The 23,885-nt window shown below is 44.4% G+C and overlaps 1 protein-coding gene across 11 annotated transcripts in view; it reads left to right on the forward strand.

Moving 5' to 3' along the window:
- Positions 1 to 23,885, forward strand: part of SDK1 (sidekick cell adhesion molecule 1) — a 1,045,458-nt gene that overhangs the window by 888,019 nt on the left and 133,554 nt on the right. For all 11 annotated transcript variants that reach the window (XR_012122096.1, XR_012122097.1, XR_012122095.1 and 8 more), the window contains 5 exons: positions 122 to 237; positions 1,945 to 2,137; positions 10,026 to 10,124; positions 15,780 to 15,971; positions 18,989 to 19,110. Coding sequence is in view for 7 of the 11 variants with exons in the window: in XM_037008170.2 (XP_036864065.1) it covers positions 122 to 237; positions 1,945 to 2,137; positions 10,026 to 10,124; positions 15,780 to 15,971; positions 18,989 to 19,110 (722 nt within the window). In the remaining 4 variants the exon portion in view is untranslated. The remainder of the gene's footprint in view (positions 1 to 121; positions 238 to 1,944; positions 2,138 to 10,025; positions 10,125 to 15,779; positions 15,972 to 18,988; positions 19,111 to 23,885) is intronic.

The raw sequence follows: 23,885 nt of genomic DNA on the forward strand, positions 1-23,885 counted from the left end.
CCCTGTTCTCGGTGCTGTGATTGCCTGTGACTCATGAGTGGCAGCTAAAGGTTCCTTTTTCACCTCTTCTCCCTGCTGTGCCTCCTCCTGTTGTGCTTCTCCCGTGACTGCCTCGGTCCAGTGCCTACTGCACCCCCGCAGAACGTGCAGATGCAAGCTGTGAACTCCACGACCATTCAGTTCCTGTGGAACCCTGCGCCTCAGCAGTTCATCAATGGCATCAACCAGGGATACAAGGTACACAGCCTGCCTAAGGCCCCTGGGTGGCTGTTCTGGTACTCATGGTCTTGTGGTCAGTGGGGAGGCTCCCCAACCCTCATTTCATCAGGAACTCATTGCATCAAGTTACAGGGCATGTTGACCTCAGTGGGGTCACCATTTATCCATCAGCTATACTGGTTCAGAAACTCAGATTATTCATTTTCAAGAGACTATTTCATGCACAGTAGAGCAAGTTCTTATGAGAAAGTCCATTTACTTCAAAATTTACCAGTGGGAGACCTATCTCAGTGGACTGGAATCAGCATACATACGAACCACTTCTTCCTGGAAGGGTGTCCTTTCAGAAGAACACAGACAAAAGAAAGGGCGCTGGACGTAATTGAATGATACTTCCCTCAAGTAAGAATATTTATTCCTTGCCCCCTCTACTGTAAGGAGAGTTCTGTTTATAGAACTGAGACCAATTGATTGAGAGCACCTACCTGGACTGAATTAGAGGCACAGACAAATTCACCATCCAATTTCCCTTTGTCCTTAGCTACCAGAATGTTAATCTTCATAGATGTATTTGGATACAGTGTCCAAAAGCATAGCTCATCTTACCTTTTAGATCAGCTTCCCATGGTTGGAGCCCATCTTCATCTTACCTACCACACATTCACTCATCTTCAGCAACAGCAGGTAAACTCAGGAATGATCTTTCCCGAGAAGGGATTCTACCTGGTCTGCTTGAATCCTTGGCAATTTCAGATTCAGAGAGTGTAATTTCCTTAGGTACATCAGTAGTTTTTTTCCATTTGGAGTCAACTTATTAAAACACCTTTTTTTCCCAGTAGAACAGAATATGTAGCTAGAATTTGTCCTGTCTTTTCTTTTTCCTCAGATGTATCTCCAGCAGAAGCTTTTTTGAAAGAAAATCATATTATCAACCATGATGATTTTGCCCTCTTCACTCTCCTGTCAGGTCTAATTGGCAAGACTGGGCTATTTATTCAGTGGCTTGGTTGTTGGTTTGAGCTGTGTAAATATGCCTCTTTGTGTCCTGCAGCAGGCCAACTTTCAGACCTAATTAACCCTGGAAATTTTTGGTGTCAAATGAATTAAAAATCACACTCATATATAGTTTTGCCCAAGCACTAAAAATATCCCTCAGAATATAAATATATATATTTTTATATATATATACTATATTTCTTTTAAATTGTAATCAATCTCCTAAAATTTTTTTCAGAAAACTAGTATAACATAAAGTATAAATAAGTAAGATTGTTCTCATTGAATCGAGGACTTCTTTTAGAATTAGAGTAGGTACCTTTCTGGAAAAATGCTTGTATTTAGGTTTCACTGTACTCACTCACTTGAATGAAGATGGTGTCATCATCACCCTTATTGTTAAAAAACATATGTGATCTGTGTCATGTTTAAATGAAGAGATGGTAAAGGTTGAGGAGTGTGAATTTTTCCAATATGAGTTAAAGTAGATATTTATATGCACATGTATAAAATATATAAATGTACATATTTGGTTTCAATAACCTATGAGATATCTTTTAAACTCAGTATTTTGAAGTGAGATTATAAAATGTAGGCTTTATAGAATTTCTTAATTATGACTTTCCTTTCTTTGAAGACATATTAATTGCAAACTGAAATTCTGATACAGACTTGAGAGTGAAGAAATGCAATTAAAAAGGATCTCTTTTTCAACTTGTTCCATCCCAGCTTCTAGCGTGGCCTGCTGATGACCCTGAGGCTATCACTGTAGTCACCATTGCTCCAGATTTCCATGGAGTCCACCAAGGGTATATAGCTAACTTGAAGAAATTCACTGCTTACTTCACGTCAGTTCTGTGCTTCACCACTCCAGGGGATGGGCCTCCAAGTGCACCTCAGCTCATATGGACGCATGAAGACAGTGAGTACTAACTCTTACCACATGTCTTATCAATAGCCATAAATTAGTTGTCAAAGAGGTACGGACCACAGCCATGTCCAGCATTGGTTGAGGGGAGGGAAGGGTCATTAGGAAACTCTATATTCTCAAGAGTATCTGCAGTCAGTTTGCCCTAGGGAGATAAGTCACTGAAAGAATTAACAGTGCTTGCCAGAAGGTGGTCCATGAAAGATGGAAGGAAGCCTGGCTAGGAGAAGGAGCTCTGAGGGCAAGAGACACAGTCTAGTCCTGACTGAGTGGGCAGCCTTTGGTCTTGCTGGACTCCTCTTCACCCAAATTTCAACTTCTAATCCCCTTACCTACTTTCCTTAATGCTTCCCAACCTGTGCCTCGCCTCCCCCTCCGCAGGGCATTTCACCTGGCCCCTCTAAGCCTCTTGACTGTCCATTATCTCCTGGGCCCACTCAAACCCACCCCTTCTCTGCCCTCAGGCCAACTGATGCTTCTGGGACATACTATCTAATGAAGTTGCCCTGAGAAAATGATCCCAAATGTGCACATGGATTTATATACACAGAGATTCACTGCAGTTATTTGTAATTGAAAGAAAGGAAAAGCATTCAGATGTTCCAAAGGGGAATAATTGGAAAAATTATGGGATGACAATATACTAAATATTTTGTCATTATTAAAAAAAGTTTTGAAGGAAAATGGTCCTGACCTAATGTTAAATGAAAAAATAGTATACAGAGCTATATAAGATCCAAATTTTATAAAAATACCCTTGTATAAAACTATATGAGCTGAGGAAAGACCTTGAAGAAGATGTCATAATTTTGACAGTTATTATCTCTATATGGTGTGTTTAGGAACATGTTTTATATTTTTATTTGTATGTTGTTACATATTCTCATTTCTACAATGATTGTGTACTCTTTGTAATGAGAATCAAAGCTAGTATAAGTTTAAGAAGAAATCCTCTAGGGCTGCCATTTGTCTCTCCTCCTGCTTCCCCCAGTCCCATCTCAAGCGGACTCTGGGGTGGTCTGGCCTTCTGTACTGATCTCTACTGGGTGCAGCAATCCACCACTCTTCTTCACCCTGCCCCCTGAGACTCAGCTTCACTGTCCTCTCAGCAGATGACATTTACAGAGGTCAAGGCCATCCAGGGCCTCCTCACTTTCCCTTCCATCTCAGAGTCCCGCTATGTTCTCACCCTTGTTCCTCTTCTCTCCTGTCTCAAGGATGAAGACTCTGGCCTTTTCTCAGCCCACAAATATGCCCAGATCTTCCTCACCCAGAAGTGGCAACTCTTTGCCTGTGCTGCTTCATTGAGTTGCCCAGTTAGCTCATTTCCTTTCAGTATAAATCATTAGTTTTACCTCCTAGCCTCTTACATCTCCATAATCCTTAGCAGCCTGGCATTCATTCTCCCACTCTACTGTAAACCTCTTGCCACTGACTTCTATGTAAAATTAGTGAAACATGGATTTCTGACTCTCTGAGACCACTGACCTTCCCCATAAAAAGGTAAAATAAAAGATAACCCGCTATTAACTGATCCTAGAAGTTCCTCTAATAATCCGCCTTTGATTTGATGTCTGCTTTTTGCTTAATTGAAATTTTTATTAATATACTTACAGATTCACATGCAGTTGTAAGAATAATCCTTCAATTCCATGTATACTTTACCTGGTTTCCCCCAGTGGTAACATTTGCAAAGTATAGTATAATATTACAACCCAGATAATTATTGATGCAACCCACTGATCTGAATTTTATATTTTATATTTTTCTCCTGTGTGTGTATATATAGTTTTCTCCAATTTATCACATGAGTAGATTTTTGTTTCTACCACAACAATCAAGATACTGAATCATTCTAACACCCAAAGCCATACCCACCCCCTCCTTTTATTCCTTTCTAATCTATATACATTTTATTTCTTTTTCTTGCCCTATTGCTGTGTCTAGGATTTCTAGTACTGTGTTGAATAAGTGTGGTGACAACAGACATTCTTGCCTTGTTCTTGATGTTAAAGGGAAAGCATTTAATCTTTCACTGTTAAGTATGATTTTTTTATAGCTGTTTTTTTAAATCAAGTTGAGGTAATTCCTTCTGTTAGTAACTTGCTGAGTTTTTGTTATAAATAAGTGTTGGATTTTTTTCATACTTTTACTGAATCAACTGATATGATCATATGATTTTTCTTTTAGCTTGTTGATTGATATGGTAGATTGATTTTCAAATGTTAAACTAGCCTTACATACTTGGAATAAATCCCACTTGGTAATAGTGTATAATCATTTTTTATGTTGTTGGATTCAATTTGCTAATACTTTATGGAGGATTTTTTGGCATCTAACATCATTAACACATTGGTCTTTTTCCATATTTACTGTCTTTATCTGATTTTGATATCAGGATAACACTGGCCTCACAAAATAAGTTTGGAAGTGTTCCCTTCTCTACTTTCTGAAATAGATTGTGTAAAATTGTTATTAATTCTTCTTTAAATATTGGTAGAATTTTCCAGTGAAATCATCTGTGCCTGGAAATTTCTTTTTGGGGAGATCTTTAATTATAAATTTAATTTCTTTGATGGTTATAGTACTATTCAGTTGTGTATTTCATCTTGGTTGAGTTTTGGTAGTTTATGGTTTATAAAGAATTGATCCTCTAAGTTGTTCAATTTGTGAGTGTAAAATTGTTGGTAGTACTCTATATCTTTTTAACAGCTGCAGGATATATGGTCATATTTCCTATTTCATGCTTGATATTGGTGATCTCTTTTTTATTATTGTTTTTGCCATTTTTTCTAGAGATTTATCAATTTTATTGATTTTTTTTGAAGAACCAGGCTCTTGTTTCATTGATATTCCTCTATTTTTTTTTCCTATTTTCAATTTCATTGCTTTATGCTTTTTTTATTTCTTTCTTCCCACTCACTTTGGGTTTATTTTGGCCTTCTTTTTTTTAATTTTTTGAGGTCTGTGCTTATTGATTTAAGGCCTGTCCTCATTTCTATTTGTTCTATAAATTTTCCTTTCCATATTGCTTTGGCTGCATCCCACATGTTTTGATATGTTGTGTTGTGCTTCATTTTCATTCAGTTCTATGTATTTTTATTTCTTTTGAGATTTCCTCTTTGACCCATGATTATTTATCAGTAGTGTGCTGTGTGATTTCCACGTGTATGCAGACTTTCCTGTTGTCTTTCTGCTGTTGACTTCTTGCTTAATTTCATTATTGTTAGACAACATACATTATATGATTTAAATTGTCTTAAATTTATTAAAATTAGTTTTATTGTCCAGAATATGATTAATCTTGGTGAGTGTTTCATCAGTGCTTGAAAAAATAATGTGTATTTTGCTGTGGAATCCGCTTTTCAATCATAAATTCTATATACCCTTCATCAGAGTTTAGGATTAAAGAAAGAAGTTGACCAGGTTTCACCTTTTCCTTTAAAAAAAAAATTATGCTTATCAAATCTTATGCCTGTTGTGCCTGTTGTAATTATAGTTGATTGATTTATCCATCTATCTAACATATAAACATATATATATACTTACATTCAGATGTTTGTAGCATGCCTGTTCTGTAAGAGGTAGCCAGCTGGGTGTTGAAGGGGTTGCAAAGATAAGCACAGGCTCCACCTTTGGAGCTCATGGCTTAATCAAATATAAAGTGGACATGACTGAGTTTGGTGCCCCTGAGGAAGGTCCAAGACATGGCTGTGCAGCCCAGTGAAATGGGACAGAAAATACCTGCTGGAGTCAGGTCAGTCTTGTAGAGGTGACAGTTGCACTCAATCTTAATAGATAAGCATTCATGCAGAAAATGGATAAGGACATTCCAGGAAGAAGAAATAGAATTCAAAAAGGCAAAAAGAGTATAATAGTTTGAGAACATATGAGGTGTTCTGCATGGTTATACTATAGTATATTGAGGTGGGGCCTAAGCCTAGAAGACTAAGTTGGGAGCTGAACTCCAGAAGTTTCAACTGCTAAGTCAAGGCACTCAGACAATGATATTCCAAGCATTGGGGAACCACAGAACTATTTCAGGAAGGGGTGTTATTTGAGTAGATCTGTGATTTCAGAAGTTCTGTTTGAGGGTTTTGTGATGGATGGCCTAGAATCAAAGATGAAGGAAACTGGGAAGAAGGCAAGGAATTATGAAAGCCTACACCCAGGTAGTAGAGGTAGCAATAAGGGGAGAGTCTAGGGACACGTTACAGAGCATCTGTGGGCTAACAGGGTTAGGTGGTGGGTAGAGGTGACGACATAACCAAAAGGTGGAATACAGGTCTAGGGTCAGTCTGTGTGTAGTTGGTACACACTCAGTGTGCAGGCCCTATGGGACATCTAGGTAGATGTGATGGATGGATGATAGAGAGTCAGAAGAACTAGATTGGGAATCCTAACAATTTGTGATTATGATCTTATTTTCCAAGAAAAGTTTAGGAAGGATAATTGAACATGTGGTCTAACCACAGATGGAAATACTGGAAATCAGTTCTAGCTCAGAGCACCTGAGCTATAAAGTCCTTAGAAATTAAAGCCACTTAAGTGGATGAAGCTCTTTGGGGATGAGGTGACAAATTGTATGGGGGATTAAGAGAGGGGAGAAACTCACTGGGCTGTGACACAGTCATGGGTGAGGAGGCTGGTTTTAGGGACAATTTAGTCCCTTGGGTAAGAGTTGGGGGGGGTAACAGGGTGGGGTGAGCAGAAGGCCCATGCTGGATCTCTGGAAGAGGAAAGGACATCTTGCAGAAATGAAGGAAACCCTCTCCTTTCAACCCCTTTAACCCCTTTATGTTGCTGGATGAGGTGGGAGGGAGATTCCTGTAACTGACAGGTGATAGTGAGCAGGCAGCAAATTCTAGGAGCATCTGTCAAGCATCCCCTCAGCGCTCTTCATTATTTGGGTGTTTTCCTGTATTTCATTTACTGAAAGAAGAGGCAAGGACAGTGCCTCATCCCGACCACAGCCAGGTCCAGCTGGATGCCAGATTCACTTTCCAGGGGGTGTTTATAAATGAAACATGGCAAAAGAGGAGAACTTCCAGAAAAGAAAGAAGACTCCTGGCTGAATTCTTTACTAAATAAACCCCATTGTTGTCTGTTAAACAGACAAAAACCCTGGAGAACATCCCATAAAGCTCTGTAGCCAGTAAACAGACCATTGGATGCAGTCAGACCCATCACTGGTACGTAAGAAGACAGGTTGGGAAGTGAGAGAACTGGAAGCAATATCACCTGCTGTGAATGTCTGACTGGATCAGACGTCCAGCAGGCAGGGAACCTGCTCACCCTGTTTAAAAGGACAGTGTGTCCTTGTCAATGTGCACTGCATCAGGAAAGGGTTAACGGCAGGCTTGCCTGTGCGGCCCCCACGTGCTGGGGATGTAGCCTCCACGCACCGCAGCTGCTGGTGCTCTAGTTGGCTCTGCATCCGGAAGGCCTTCTTGTCCAGAGTGCCACTAAAACAAGGACTTGGGGCCCAAGAAGGAATGGTAGGCACAGAAAAAAGGAAACAATATAAATTTTAAGCCTAGACATTGCCAGCTGGTTCTGGCAGAACCAGAAGACAGCATATTTGGGCAGGAATCCAGGAAGCAGAAACACTGAGAATATAGAAAGGACAAAAAGCTTCTTGCTGCTCTATTGATTGAAAAAAGAACAAGTCAGTTCAAAAATCCTTCAGAATGTTTTTCTGGAAACTCAGAATTGGAAGATGAGACAGTCTTGAGAGCCATTCTATTTTATAGTCTTCCACACTCGAAGAGTGACATTTGTCAGAGTGTTTGAGCTGACCCATAAAAAGTCTTTTGAAAGTTTCAGCCAGATGAGTGTATTTGCTGAAACTGTTGCCATTTTTTAAAAATTACAAGTTGTGTTAGGAAACTTGGTCCAGGTACCAGTTGAGCACAGATACTGAGTTCACTTTAAAAGTCTGCCTCGGTGCAAGCAAGGCCAGCAGTGCTAGAGCCAGGAGGGGTGCATCCAAGGGGTCCCCTGAACCCCACTCTCTGGCAGAACACCAACACTCATGCCTTACTTCAGGCTTAAAATATTGCATGTTGTAATCAGCCAACAGACCTTGGTGTGATTATCTAGAGGTCCGCTGGGGCACCTATGGCACCGAGCTCCAGAGCCCAGCGCTCCCCACCTGCAGGGAGCACGTTGACCTGTATGGGAAGAACTCCATCGTTGCCCCTCTCCAATCTCCTTCTCCTTCTGCTTTGTTTCCGATTCTGCCTCCGAGCATCCCTTTCTTCTGCCCCGACTTTGCCCCTGCGTCTCTCCTGCATTGGGCACTGAGAGGAGGGGAAGGGGCACAGTACAGAGAGGAGACAGAGTGAACCTGGGCAAAGCCATGTCTGCTGTGACCACCATGGATGATGCCAGGCCCAGCAAAGAGGGCGCCCCTTCCGCCCTTACCCTGCCCCAGTCCCTCCTAAACCCAGCCACCTGGACAGCATTCCGTTTCCATCTGCTGTCCAGCTCATGCAGAGCTGGGAAGGAGGCAGCCGCCTGTGAGAACATCAGTCTTGGCTCAGTTGCCTTTGGGCTGTGAGGCATCCTCTTCCTGCTCCCTGTCACCACATGGGGAGGCCAGCCCTGGTGGGATCTGTTGTCAGAGCAGTAAGGGCTCTAAACCCTGGGGAGTTGCAGCCTGAGGTGGGGGTCAGAGCCCCCTGGACGCTTCTGTGGTCCCACCCACGGGTGATTTAGTCTTTGCCCTGCTGTCCCTCTAAGGCGAACAGGAGATCGCCTGTCAGACCCAGCAATGTGCCAGGTGGCTGTGTGTCCTGGAACAGCTGCCTCCTGATCTGGGCCTGATGTGAAATTCTGCAAATGGGAAGGGGATGCAGGCAGGAGATTGCTAACGTCCCTCTGACTCTGAGAACCCGTGATCTTGGATCTATATACCTCCTCTGCTTAATACTTCAGCTTTTCAGGCCTTCTCCCTCAGGTGCATGTCAAAGTGGCAATGAGCTCATCATGAAATGACTTCGCACTCTGATGGCAGGATCACCAGCAATGACAGCAATAATAATAATGCAGCTAATGTGGTTTTGTGGTGCCAGGGACCTACTCACTGCTTTCATGTTCTAGTAAATTTTTATTCTCAGAATTATTTTGCAGAGTGAGTTATTTTTATTTTACTGTTTTACAGATGAGCATATTAATGATTAGTTTAAATAATTCCATGGCCAGCAAGCAGAAGAGCCAGGTTTCAAACCCTGCTGACGCCAGCATTAAACCACAGCTCTGTTCCTTTGCACTCATGGGTCAGGAGAAGGGCTCTGGTGCAAAGGAATTCCTGGGAAAGATAATGTTTTTGCTGCAAATTTCCTAAGTCACGGCCCTGCTCTTGTGCAATCCCTTGGGAGAGTATGTCCAGGTGTGGAGCCTGGAACTCTGGGGGGGTCAGCAGGCATCGCCCTGGGGCCTTGTGTGAGCCAGCCCTGCCCTGGGCCGAGGCTCCCCTGCCCTGACTTTACAGGTCCTGCTGGCCCCGCACAAGCCCCTCGGCCGCAAAGGCATGTGGGGGACACTGGGGGCAAGGGCATGCTTTTCAGGATCCCAACAGCCTGGTTGTTCCAATTAGACTAGATCAGCAGGGAGAACGAGTCAGGTATGAACCTGCTGCCTCCAGTCTCTCCAGTTCTCGGCATGGCTGGGGTGAAGCTGAGTAAAAGAATTTATATGACTATAGCCAGGATGTCTTTAATGTCTCGAATTCCCTCATCCCTTCTGACCATTCGGACATTTCCTATGGGTTCCTGCCCTGACTCACCACTTCCCTGTGTAGTTAGAACTTTCCACACAAATCTGATCAAAAGAGAATGTGCCTACTCTGGTAACAGATGACTTTGTTTTTCATTGCTAGAACCAGGAGCTGTGGGGCATCTGAGTTTCACAGAGATTCTGGACACATCTCTCAAGGTCAGCTGGCAGGAGCCCCTGGAGAAAAATGGCATCATTACAGGTTCGTACTTCTGTCTTCCCAAAGAGAAAATACCTGCTTGCCCCACCACAGAGATGGGTACAGCAACCAACAAGACTACGGCCTCCGCAGGGAACGGGTGTACTGCTGGTCCCGGGGCAGAGGCAGAGGGCTCGGTCACCAAGTCAGGGCCGGCCACCGAGGGCCCAGCCCCCTTGAGGGTTCTTCCCCACCAGGGCTGTAGCCTCGTGTTGGGAGATTCAGTCTCCTTGTGTTATCTTAACACCCATACAGCTGTTTTGGGGTGTGGTTGCTCACTGGCACTGCCTCCTTCACCCTGGAGCAGCACAGGAAGGCAGATATGAGAAGTGTGACATCCCACAGGTGAGGAAACTGAGGCTTACAGAGGTGGGATGACCTGTCCTCACCCAGCACACATGTGCTGAGTGCCTGCTGTGCACAGGCACTTTGCCGAAGTACTGCCCTCCGGGCAGGGACCAGACACTCAGACCAGCATCTTGCCCTGGTCTGCAGCCATGAGGGCAAGGCCAGGACCAGGTCTGGGTCTCCGTGCCCACCCTGCAGTGCCTTGAGGAGAACACAGGACAAAGAGAGGCAGGCGAGGCTGGGAGAGCTTCCCTGGGCACATCCTAGGGCCCAACATGCAAAGGGGCAAAGCTTCCCAAGGCCTCTGGGCCTCACCTTTCATAGAGTCTTCACTGATTTTATTTTACAGAAAAACTTTCTCAGAAACCATCCAGGTTAAGCTTAATTTAAATGTGTTTGGAAAAAAAATTCTAGGTTTGATAAAACTAGCACAAGCTTTGGCTTCAGGTGAAGCTGCGGGGGATGGTGACCCCCGATTTAAGTGAAAGCACTTTGGTTCCCTGGCTTCCCTCCGGTAGACACATCAGCACTATGGATCGCCGTACAGGTGCTTCTTGTTACCCCTGTCTGAGGCCTGGGCAGCCGTGTCCCCGTGGCCAGCACGTGACCATGTTCTCTCCTCCACATTGGCAGTGTCTGGGCAGAGTTCCCACCACACTCCTGACCCCCACCCAGAGCTTCCCTGTCCCTGTGGGTCACAGAGGCTCACTGTGCAGCCCCCTGTGCATGACACAGAGGTGCCCAACAGCTGTTTATGGAGAGTGGGCACAAACAACTTAGAGCTTATGTGCTAGTAACTTGATGGCCATTTGAAAAAATAATGCTCATTAATAGAAAGAAAAAACAGTTGTGTTCCCTTCTCAAAGAAATGGGGTGTGTGCTCCTCATACTCCTGATGGCATCTGGCACAGCTGGCACTGCCTGGCTGCTCAAACTTGGAATCAGGGCGCGGACCCACCACCTTAATTTCCTGTTCCACGTTGGCTTCCATATAGTACTTATTTCCTTATCACAGCAGCTACTGAAAACTCAGCTTTGCAAAGACAGGATGCACCCAAATGCTTGTGGCTGTGATACTGAAGTGGGGAATGACTCAAGCTAGAGGCTCACACAGCATCCCACAGACACAGGCAAGAGGCACCCAGCATCCTTGTCCCCTGCGCCATGTAGGGCTCTTGGGGCGCCAGTGCACAGCCTGGGGTATGCTCCCAATGGACCTCCTCTTTTCCCAGGATGCCTCCTGGGGCCAACTCCGCCTACTTCTTCTCCACAAAATGCTGTCTAGCCAGCTGTGCTAGGCCAGAACCCCTTTCTAGAATGGCACGCTCAGACCACATCACTGAGGGCACCTTTGCCATGGTGCCACCTCTACTCCTAACTTCTAAAGAAAGCAAATTTATAAACCTGGTTTTCCCTCAAGAAACTGATGTTTTGAAATACCTGTTTTAAATAATGTAACTCCAGGAATGGGGAAAAGTCATTATCAAAATTTGGATATAAATCCCCAATCTTTTGTTTGCTCTGAAGTCTTCCTACATAGGACTACAAGTGCTGAATGTTAAATAAAAAGTGGGGGTGGCAAGGAGGGATGTTAAGGACAGCAAGACCCAGTTTAGTTTACACTGAGGGAGCCACGCAAAGAGAGTAAAAAACAAACAGAAACACCGCAGCTTAGCAGGAGTCTGCCATCAAGAAGAGGCTTTCCAGCTCACACCCCTAGGACCAATTCTGCAGCCTGAATTAGAGCTGAACTTAACCACTGGTTTTAGGAGCAGGGCTGCCTGGGTGAGGGGCGGCCCTTCGCAGCTGCCCACACAGCTGCTTGCATTCACAGTCCGCCGAGTTTCAGGGATCCTGCTGGATGGAAGGACTTTCCTTCCTACAGATGCACACAGCTGCCCTGGCCCTGTCCTTTGTGAACACATGGCACACTTCATTCTTGCTTTAAATCTTCAAGGAAATCCCTGGGTGTGATCACTGAATGGAGCCAGCATTTCATGGCTAAGTGGTGGTTGCCAATACTTTCAATTTATGATCATCTGTTCTCACCAGCTAATAGGGCTTAATGAACTCATTTTCGTATTTTATTTAAACAAATACCTGTAGTTACAAGCAACAGCCTATTGTTAATAATGGAACTTGGCCTTGGAAGCTGTCTTTTCAGAGCTAGAGTCAGCAGGGCCTGCAGCCCTGACCTGGGCTGGGGTCTCCCTGTTCTGGTGCAGCACCAAGAGTCCAGATGGGAGCCAGGCAGACATTGCTTTTCCCTCTCAGTGGTCACATTGTCCCCATCTCACTCAGGCTGGCCAGTAATGTTCCCTGTCCCACCCACCCTATAAAATGTGCCTGGAGTTCCAGAAGCTGCTGTGGATGCCCAGCAATCTGGAAAGGACCATGGAGGAGAAGAGCCTACCTAGAGGGGGTATTTCCTTGGCCTTGATGACATCCCTGCAGTCATCGGCCAGTGACCCCTGCCTTCAGTGAGGCTCTCCCTGGCACTGGATGCTCTGCCCCCACAGACAGGTCAGCATGCCAGTATCAGCTTGGTTTCCAGTACGGCATGCCGGCTGCATCACAGAGGTCTATACCATGCTGGAGATGGAGCTTTTACCACGTGCAGCAAAAGAAAAATGCATGTGGGCAGCCTGGCCTCCAAAAGCCACTTTCAGTAAACATCAATGTGGCACCAGGGCTGTCCTTCCAAAACCTCCCTCTTACTGCTACTGCTGGTAAAGGCAGCTGCCGGGCCGACAACAGCATAAGAGCTTGGTCCTCTGCATGGGGCCACTCTGTGGTCCAGACCCCCATAGGGAGCCACACTTTATCAGCATGATGCACACCTTCAGCCCCAGATTCTATTCAGGACAGAATGAGAGGGAAGCGCCCAGCAGGACGGCATTGCACTGCCCAGCAAATTGCCTATTGCACTCTGTTGTAAATTTCAGCATCTTCCACTCTCCCTCTGTAAACTCTGATTTATGAGGGCCAGGATGCAGACAGACAGTTTGTGATTGGATATGCTGCTTTCTTGTAGAGAATTTATTTCAGATCAACAGAAAATTATTTCTGAAGCTCCTCCGGTCGTTAGTCTCAGGCAGCCATTTGGAGCAGGTAGGACGCCAACTGGAAGCGCCCGGCTCCTGGCTTGGGGCAGGTCTCTCCTCCCGCACACTGGAGCCAGATAAAACATTTGCAGTCCAGCACTACCGTGCATGTCCCCAGAAGCTGTGCACAGATCGGAGGGCCTCTCTCCCCAGCACACGCCCACAGCTCTGTCCATCTGTGCGGCCAGCACCATGTGCCATCTCTGATTGCTTTTTTTGCTTCTGTTACTTGTGCCTTTCCTGAGTAGGAGAATGTCTTCAGTTATCACTTGATTTTGTTTGTATCACTTGATTTTGTTTGTAGCATACCAAATTATCAGTTTTGATGCTAATGGGCCCTAGCAATGCTGACCCACTACAAATGCTAGAATTGCTATATTCGGACTCCAGGTTGCCATGAGCCAGATGCAGTATTTTAGCAAATGTTGATGAAGAGCAGCTTTTAAATGAATAAAATTGTCCTGCTGACAAGGTTGTAATATTAAACAAAGCCTTCTCTTCCATTCAGGGAAGACCCTGGGTATCAAACTGTCTAGAGATTTATCAGGCATAACCCACCAAGGTCAGGAGCCTGGGCAAGCCCTGGGAACCCTGCCAGTTTCCAGCTAGTTCATGATGCTCCCTGTGCCCTGGTTTTCTCCTTCGTTAAAGGGGGGTAATGCTGGCTCCAACATCAAAGGCTTATTGGGGATTGAATGAACTAATGTCTGTGACGTACTCAGGATCCTCCAGGAAGGCTGTGAATGCTCTCTAGCTCATTGCCCAGAAGGTTTTTTCTCATTGTACATTTAGTTCCAAAATTCTGATTAGCAAAAACGATAGAACTGACTGATCTTAGCACATCATTATTTTAGTTCTGAGAAGGAGTCGGGGGTATAAGGGAGGAAGGAGATTCCAGGGCCCGGGGGTAGCAGTGGGAGAAGGGCATCTTAGGAGCAGTCAGCCAGCAGCTACCTGCCCTGTGGGCAGGTAAAAGAGGCAAGGCTGAGAACCCACAGGTCAAGATGGGCCCAGTGGTCCACACAGGCCTGGGGCAGAGACCCAGAGTGGGTATGGGGGGTCCTGACGTGCTCTGAGTCACCAGTGATGGGGCCCCTGCTTGCCTTTACTGCCTGGCTGTCCCATCCGCACCTTCCCAGCACGGGAGCCCCCTTGCCAGTGACAAGCCGCTGGGCTCAATGAGGTGGTGGGACCACAGACAGGCAGGGCTTCTGACATTAATTTTCTCTTTCAAAATATTGAAGTCCCAAGATGTTTTCCAATAAACTCTTGCTTACCTGCAAGTACAGTTTCTAACTATATTTACTGCTTTCATCAGAATGAGAAGCAAATTTAAGGCTCCACCTAGTGCCTCTATGTCCTTAGTTTATTGACTGGAAAAAAGGCAGAGCAAACATTTTTACAGTTTCCCTTGCCTTTGGGCCCAGGAGCTCTTTCTGTCGCCTGCTCCCTCTTTAGAAGATGCTCTTAAGCACTCTCCGACCACGTGACTCCACTCCAAGGAGGTGATGCAGGAGCTGGCTGGGTCTTTGGGGTCTGAGTCCAAAATCACAATGGAAGCCAGGGGTGAACAACTTGTGATCATGAGGACCCAATGGAATGAACACAGCACAGGAGAAAATCAGATTCTACCAGGGCAACAGGAGGTTCAGAAGGCAGGATGCAAAACTGGAAGCAAAACTGGCACATGCTGATAAAGAAAAACTCTAAGGCAAAGCGCTTGGCACAATGGAAGAGCATCTATCAGTCATTTCATAAGGGAAAATGTAACAGGGTTTCCCACAAATTAGGTGCAACCCAGGAGCAAGCTACTAATTTAGAATACTGTATAATGAAAATATCAGCTTATAAAAATGGAAATATTGATGAAATGCATCCATAATTTGATACAAGAAGGGTAAACCGAGCACAGCAGGCTGGCAATCTCAGCCCTCAGTCCCCGCACCAGGCCCCAAGGTTCCCAAATGCCCGGCAGGCCTGATCCTCCTGCCTCTCACTATCTCAGGGAAGCCAGGCCTCTGCAGATGGAAGGGGTGCAACAGAGACTGCTCCAGGCAAGGGTAGGGAGCTGGATCCCCAGCATGCTTTCAGCCGGGCAGCCGAGTCTCATCAGACTTGGCAGATGTGATCTGCAAAGATGTCAGCCCCCAGCTTCTACCTTGGCTGTCAGGAGCCCCTGAACTGACTCTGTGCTGTCGCTTTCTAGGCTACCTGGTTTCCTGGGAGGTATACGGCAAGAACGACTCCCGGCTCACTCACACTCTAAATAGCACAACGCACGAATACACAATCAAAGGATTGTCATCTCTCACCACATACACCATTGACGTGGCTGCTGTCACTGCAGTGGGGGCGGGCCTGGTGACGTCATCCACCATTTCTTCTGGAGTTCCCCCAGGTCAGTAAAATCGTGCTGCAGTTTCCTGCTACTGCGTTTCCCTTAAAGATAGCTGCTGCTCAGAGCTCACTAGCATGGTTGTGCAGAGTCCTGGGGGGCTCTGAAAGAGGGTGTCAGCTTCCTGCTATGATGGTTGGGTGGTACATGGACGGTGGCCTAACATCAGCCCATCTTCCAGTGTCTTCTGATCATGGCTTGCCCCATCTTCTGTCAGGGTGTGGATCTGTGCGAAGGTTGGAGGGCAGGAGGAGAGGCCCGAGTCCACAGAGGCTGCGCTGCTGCTGAGGCCTTGCCCTCCCGGGACCCAAGCCAGCGGTCACACAGGAGGAAATCGCAGGCTCTAACTGAGGCCAAGAGACAGGAACATCCATACTAAAGATGAGAATAGGAAGCACAAACTATTCACTCAGCAAAAGAGTGAGAATTAATTTGGGTTTGAGATAAGAAAAAATGTAGGAGAGGGTGGGAAGGAAAGATGTAGTGCGAGAGAGCCCGGGGAACATGTGGAGTGCTCGTGTGAAGGCACCTTGGTGACTGGACCGGCTCTCAGGTGTGGGCTGTATCCACACTCCTGTCCTTTCTCAGTTTCAGATTCTGTTCCTAAATGGTCAGCACATGCATTTCAGCTTTGTAAAATTGCACTCAATCTTTTCTCTAAAATTTAAAAATTTTTAATTTAAGTATTTTTCCAAGGAATTTACAAATACATGTGAATGTGAGAAAATGCCCTGGGGCTATCAGTAAAGCTGTTAGTCTCTTGCTATTTAAAAGATGTCAATTTGCTTCACTTGGTCTTTGAGAGGAGCAGAGGGCCTTGGGGGCTCCCCTAAGCCAGCATGCACCCCACAAGGCTTCCCCAGACAGGTCAGGTCTCCTGACCTGATGGCTGTCTTGGAGGGGTGATACCATGATCCGCAGTGAATACAAAGCAGGTCAGGCATGCACAGAAAAGCAAAGGTTCCCGCAGGAATGAGTGTGCCCACCCTTCGCCGCTTCCCGTCTCTGGCATTGCGTCTAATGAGGAGCCCAGCACTTTATACATGGGGGCTGAGAAGGTCCTTGAGCAGTGGGACCTCAGAGAGTACTTTCTGGAAGCCATTATCTACCCTGCCAGTCAGGGACCTGGAGCACAGCAGTCTCAAAGCAAGCCCTTCTGCCATAGACAGGCAGTCTGCATTGTTCCCCGTCAAAGACAGTGTTCTATGGAGTCGGGGGCTTCTTGTTGGACAGCCTGCTGGGCCTGCTCCCGACATTCTCATTCCTGGTCTGGAGCAGGCCTGGAGAACGCGCCTCCGGAGCAAGTTCTCAGGTGGGACGGAAGCTGTTGGTCGGGGGCCACACTTGGAGGCAATTTGGGATTTTTTTAAAGGCATTTACAAAATAAGTTTTCCTTTTTTAAGAAAAAAGTCTTTGACCTACAGAAAGATTCATTTATCCTACATAAATAGCCAGTTGCCATGGTACACACACACATTCAGAATATTATTAATAATTTAATAATTAGTGATGGTGGTAATGGCATGTTGTTAAGTTTGTCAGAAATATCTTACACACAGTGGCTGAGGATGACACTGGGGGCATCTCTGTGGATGTGACCAGGTGCTTCCCTAGGATGGCTTGGACATTTCCAGCCGAGACAGGGAAGCAGGCTAGCTGACCTCCAGAAGGCCTCTGCCTCCAGCCTGACTGTGGCCTAGCACTGCAGCAAGAATTCTGGAGAGATGGGGCCTCGCTGCACTGAACAGCCCAGGAGAAAGGGGGAAGTGGGGCCGCTGGGCCTTCATTTCCAGGTCAGACCGCCTGCAGCTGGAAACCAGTCCCAGGACATGCCTGAGCACTCTGAGTATTGCCAAGAAGCAAAATCATAGGAAGATGGTCACTTCAGGGGCTGGTATTCTGTTGCCTCTGCTTGAAGTTTACATCCATTAATGACTGAAGAACCATTTAAAGAATTCAGAGAGCTAAGAAATAGAAAGAAAAGAGCCACTTGTCGCTCCATTTAAACATTTTCTGCTTCAAATTCATAAAAGTCGATGTGGGAAGGACCCTCGAGGTCCCAGAGACCTCCTTGCCTGTACCCACACTGAGTTGATCACCAAAGTGGTTTTACTGTCCCTGTGCAAGACCTGGTTTTAAATATCCTGAGCAATGGCAAATTAGGAATCCATTCCTCAGAAACTGTGCAGTCTGAAAGCCTCTTCTGCTACTTGCAGGGCATCCTTTCCCTTCATTTTGTCCTATTGTCTTTCTCTCGGATGTTTTGCATTGCCTAATAACAGAAGAGCTCTCATCTTGAACTGACAACATTTCACAGCATTTCACTGACAGCAGGCAAGTGAAATGCTGTCCAGATGAGAGGGCTTACACCACACCTGACCCCCGATAACGGGAGCTTCGTTCAGTCCCACCTGTCCCTCGTCTAGTTGACTGAGCAACTGAACACAGGCAGAGTGGGAAGATTTCTGCACTTTCACCTGAACTTGGTTGCCTTAGAAACCAGACCCAGGAAGCCTAAGGCTCAGGACCCTCACATCTATGCAAATCAGGCTGCCATCGTGACACACAGCATGTGCCCATGTCCAGCTCCCATTCTGCTCTCCAGGGCATCACCATTATTGTCAAAGGGAGGATGGACCTTCAATTCTTTGTGTTCTTTTAGGAGCCCAGGAGAATGACAGTCACCCTTTCTTCATTCACTAAGTGTCTATTAATCGTGTACCTTGTACAGAGATGAATGAGACATGATCCTGACCTTCAGACTTTGTCATCTAGGAGGCCACATCAATATGGATCCTAATGCCACTTCAGATGCATGGGGCTCAATGGGTGACCCTATTAAAGTAAGAATCATGTTGTGATCATGGTCCTGGGGAAGCTGTGCTTCTCACTTTCATGGTTTTGAAAACAAATCCTTTGTCATTAAGGCATTTAAGACCATTTAGTTGCTGACATGTTTGATCAGTTCCTAAACTGTGACAGAATTTAACTCTCACTTCTCCTCTCTCACTTATCTCTAGAACTCCCTGGTGCCCCATCCAACCTGGTCATTTCCAACATCAGCCCTCGCTCAGCCACTCTTCAGTTCCGGCCGGGCTATGATGGGAAGACGTCCATCTCCAGATGGATCATAGAGGGACAGGTATGAATCTCATGAAAGCTAAGAGTCAGAGTTTCCAATGCGCAAGGCTGGGGCTTTGTTTGGGAGGCAACTGACTGATGCTTTGCAAAACGGTTCATTGGTGGCTGGGGCAGACTTCAGGCAGTTGGAGAGGGGTCCGTATTTGGAGGAGGAGAGAGACTGGAGACAGCTGTGATGCTGGGAATGGAATATGGGAAGACAAGGGAGAGCGAGATGTCAGCCTGGAGTCTGGTTGAATAATGCAAGAGTGACAATCTCCAAATAGGTGCCTGGGATTTGATAGCATAAGTGATTTATTTTTTTCATTCTGTATCACAACTAACTACCAAACACACTAATAGGATTAAATTTTGGCACAACTTGTCCATCACATGAATGATGAATACACATCATTCGACAATATGGAAAGCATGTTTTCTCCAGGCACCACTCTAGGCATGAGGGACATAGCAGTGAAAAAAACTGACAATGTTTCTGCTATAAAGGAGACATTACTCTCTTGGGAGATAGAATGTCGAGTTACTAGGAAAGGATCCTGCACATTGCATTTGAGGACCAGCAGGAAGGCTGATGGCTGAAGTATGGAGTGCAGGAAAAGGTGGTAGAAAGTAGGTTTGGGGAAATTTCTGGGGCAGATAACACAGGATCCAAGAGGGCAAGCCTCAGAAAGAATCCTGGATCTGACTCACTGAGCAACAGCAGCCATGAGTCAGAGACAGGCTGCACCAGTATGGTGCACACCACACAAGCCGCAGTTCCATGTTCTGATAAGAGCAGGAGATAAAAAGTTGAAGAGCCATATTATGGAAACAGATAAGTTTCAAAATAGTTATTTGCTATAGTAAAATCCTAGTGATTTTCATGACTTTACTGTACTCTATTGTAAGATGATTCACTCTTGGAAATTGGCCATAAATTAAGGAACAAATTCCACATACATCTTCAAAACTTTCATTAAGCAACTATTTCTAGAAACCTACACAGGAGTCTGAAAGTGTGCACCAACTAGTTGGAACTGATCAATAAACAAGGCTGGAACAATTTTTTATTTAGAAAAGAAAAAACAGCATATCCCTACCTCCCATCAAATTGAAAAAATAAATCCCCGGTGAAGGAAAACCAAAACAATGAAAGAACTTTAAAAGGCATAGGGGAAAGATCACAGTATCTCATGAAAAGCAATTCTGGCATCTCAGAGTCCCTTGGAAACAGCTGGGCAAGCCCTGGAAGGCACCCAGAAGTATATGGTGCAGTCCCCAGTGTGGTCTGGGGTGTGCCGGCTGAGCACAGTGAGTGCCAGCGATGCAGGCGTGGCTTCAGACCTAAGGATCAGGCCAGGCTGGTCTTCAGGAGTAGAAGTACCAACAGCTCCTCCACTCACCATATAGGAGCTTTATTTGGTGCTCGCAAAGCCCAGCCAGGGATTACATTGTTTCTGACTGCATTCTGTTTGCCAGAACATAGTCACAAGGTTCAAGTTTAATGTGAGGGAGTCAGGGACGTATCTTAGTTTGTCTCCAATGAGGAAGTGATGTGACACAGAGCAGTTTCTGTGCCCCAGAAAGTCTGCCTTTTGCCTCTGTACCACAACCTATCTCTTTACATTTCAATATAAAATTTTTTCAGCATACCCAACGGAAGGGAATAATATGATTAACCCCACGTACCCATCTCCCAGATTCATTTAGGCTGTCATCTAGATTCATCTGGTGCCCCTTTTTATTGTTGCTAAAGTAGGGATTTTTTAATGCTTTTATACACCCATAAAAAGCAACTCTCAAACAATAATGGTGAAGATCGCATTCATTGACTTGACATAGAAAGATGTTCATGATATGAAGTGCAAACAAGCAGATCAAAAGTTAGTATTAATTGTATTAATATTAATTCATTTAGGTAAAATGTAGTTGTTTTTGTATATGGAATGATAATGTTAACAGTTAATTCAGTTAGGTAATTTCAATTTCTTTGCATATAGACAGATACACATATACAATAAATAATTATACATCCAAATGTATCTGTACATTCTTTTTAAATTTTCCCCCAGATTTACAGAGAAATAATTGACATACATCACTGTATAAGTTTAAGGTATACCACATAATGGTTTGATTTAGATCAAGTGTTTTAAGGTGTATCTCAGACCACATGTCATCTCACCACCAAACATGTATGTCTAAAATGTATGTACACACAGCAATATGGATGAATTTCACAGACATCTTTAGTTGAGCTAAAGAAGCCAAACTCATAACTTGAGTATATACTGTATGATTCCATTTATATAAAGTTTCAAACCAAGAAAATGTAATCTTTGGTTGGAGCACTGGTTGGCCTTGGGGTCTTGTGGTTACAGTTGGGAGAAGCAGTGACAGGAAGGCTCTGGTGTGCTGGAATGTTGTTTCCCCATCTGGATCCAGGTTACACACGTGTGCTCACCTTGTGCATACACCTACAGTTTGTGCACTTGTGTGTCTTCCTTCAATGAAAACTTTACATTAAAATATGGACACTTTCTCTCATAATTATAATGCCATTATCACACCTGCTAAAATTAATAAAAGTTCCTTAATCTCATAACCAGTCCACATTCAAATTTCCCCAAAATTTCCAAAAATGTCTTTTTACTATGGTTTCGATGAAAACAGGACCTAAACAAACTTCACAGCATGTATTTGATTTTCATGTCTCTTAAATCATTTTTAAAAATTTAATAGCTTTATTAAGGTATAATTGACATATTATAAAGTTGGTATTTTCAGAGTGCACAGTTTGGTAAGTTTTGATGTAGATATACATGTATGTACACTGTGGAACCCTCACCACAAGATAAGGAGCAAACACATTGGCCCTGAGAGCTCCCATGTACCCTCAGTAATTTCTCCCTGGTACACCTCCCCAGCCCCACCAACTCCCAGCTACCACCCTCTGTCTTCTGTCACTATAGATCATGTCTCCTTTCATTGTGGGCCCTCTTGGTTCCTGGTGCCATTACCTGGTTGGCAGATCCCAGTAGATCATTCCATGGAATGTCCTGTGTTGGGAAAGTCCCCTTTATGTCCTTGTAGGGTCACTTCACTTGTTCCCCTGCCCCCCTGTAAACTGGAAGTTCATGCAAAAACCTTGCTTAGATTATTTCTACTATGTTGTTGTTATCAAGCATAATTCCCATATTTCATACTACAGCACATCAGGACAGTGTCTAGTTGTCCCCCTCTCAGGGACACTAAGACTGATCCCTACATTATCAGTTCCCCCTCAGCTTCATATCTAATGGTCTCATCCATCATGATCTTTGCCTTTATTAAGTATTTCCTTAAGGTATTCAAAATGCAATTTTCTATCCATATTTTCTCATTTAGTAGCTGAAACTGAAAAGAAGTGCCACACCTCATCCCTCTGTTCCATTACCCTAAACACAGTGTACACTATGAATCCTAATTCCCAATTTCAGGGAGGAACTGGTCTCCCAGTTACCTCCAACATTGAACAGATTATTCCTTTTTTTTCTTTTCCCTTCCTTCTTTCCTTCTTTCCTTTCTTTCCCCTGCTCTTTTCCTGAGAATCAATATGAAAGCATAGGTTTTCTTAAATTCAGTGTATTTCCATCACCTGCAGTCATTATTTGTTTTGAACCTAAAATTGACCCATCTTGACAGGTGGACAACCCTTCATGTTCTAGGACTCCTGACTCTACTAATCTTTGATTATTTCTTTGCTTTCTGATACAATAGGATGTCCTGGATCATCTTGTACCTTATTGCCCCAAATTCAAACTCTATTCCTACCTGGTTTCATTTAGTATTAAATGTACTTATATTTAAGAGGATGATCAGGGCACTAAGGTTGGGGGAGGGATGCTCACTGCTTTTGGCTGGTCATTCTAGACCTTCCCAGTAGATGGAGAAAGGAAATAGATATTTTTTGAAATACGTCATGGGTTATACCAGTATTTGCAATTCAAATTTAAGATTGCTTAATTTTACCTTCCAACAAACAAAAGTCAAGTACCAGACTGCTTCATTGGTGAATTCTACCACCTATTCAAAGATGAGTTAATACCTATCCTTCTCAAACTCTTCCAAAAATTGAAGAGGAGAAATTTCCAGACTCATTTTATGAGGCCAGACAAGGACACCACAAAGAAGAAAATTACAGCCCAATATCTCTGATGAACATAGATGCTAAAATCCTCAAAAACAAAAATAGCAAACTGAATTCAATGATACAGTAAAAGGATCATACACCATGATCATGTGAGATTTATTCCAGGGATATAAGGATGGTTCAGTATTTGCAAATCAATCAATATGATGCACCACATTAACAAAATGAAAGATAAAAATCATACAGTCATCTCAAAGGACACAGAAAAAACATTTAACAAAATTCAATGTCTGTTTCTAATAAAACCTCAATGAAGTGGGTATAATAAAGGCCATTTACAACACACTCACAGCTAATATAATACTCAGTAGTTAAAAGCCAAAACTGCATCAAAGATCAGGAACAAGACACAGATGCCCACTATCCCCTTTTTTATTCAACATAGTATTAGAAGTTTTAGCCACAGCAATTAGGCAAGAAAATGAAGTAAAAAGCACACAAATTGGAAAGAAAGAAGCAAAACTGTCACTATTTGCAGATAACATGGTGCTATATTTAGAAACCCCTCAAAACTCCACCAAAAAACTGTTAGAACTAATCAATTCAGTAAAGTTGAAGGATACAAAATTAATATACAAAAACCTGTTGTGTCTCTATACACTAAC

This window comes from Manis javanica, chromosome 10, assembly GCF_040802235.1.
Source record: "Manis javanica isolate MJ-LG chromosome 10, MJ_LKY, whole genome shotgun sequence".
In the NCBI taxonomy this organism is placed as follows: domain Eukaryota; kingdom Metazoa; phylum Chordata; class Mammalia; order Pholidota; family Manidae; genus Manis; species Manis javanica.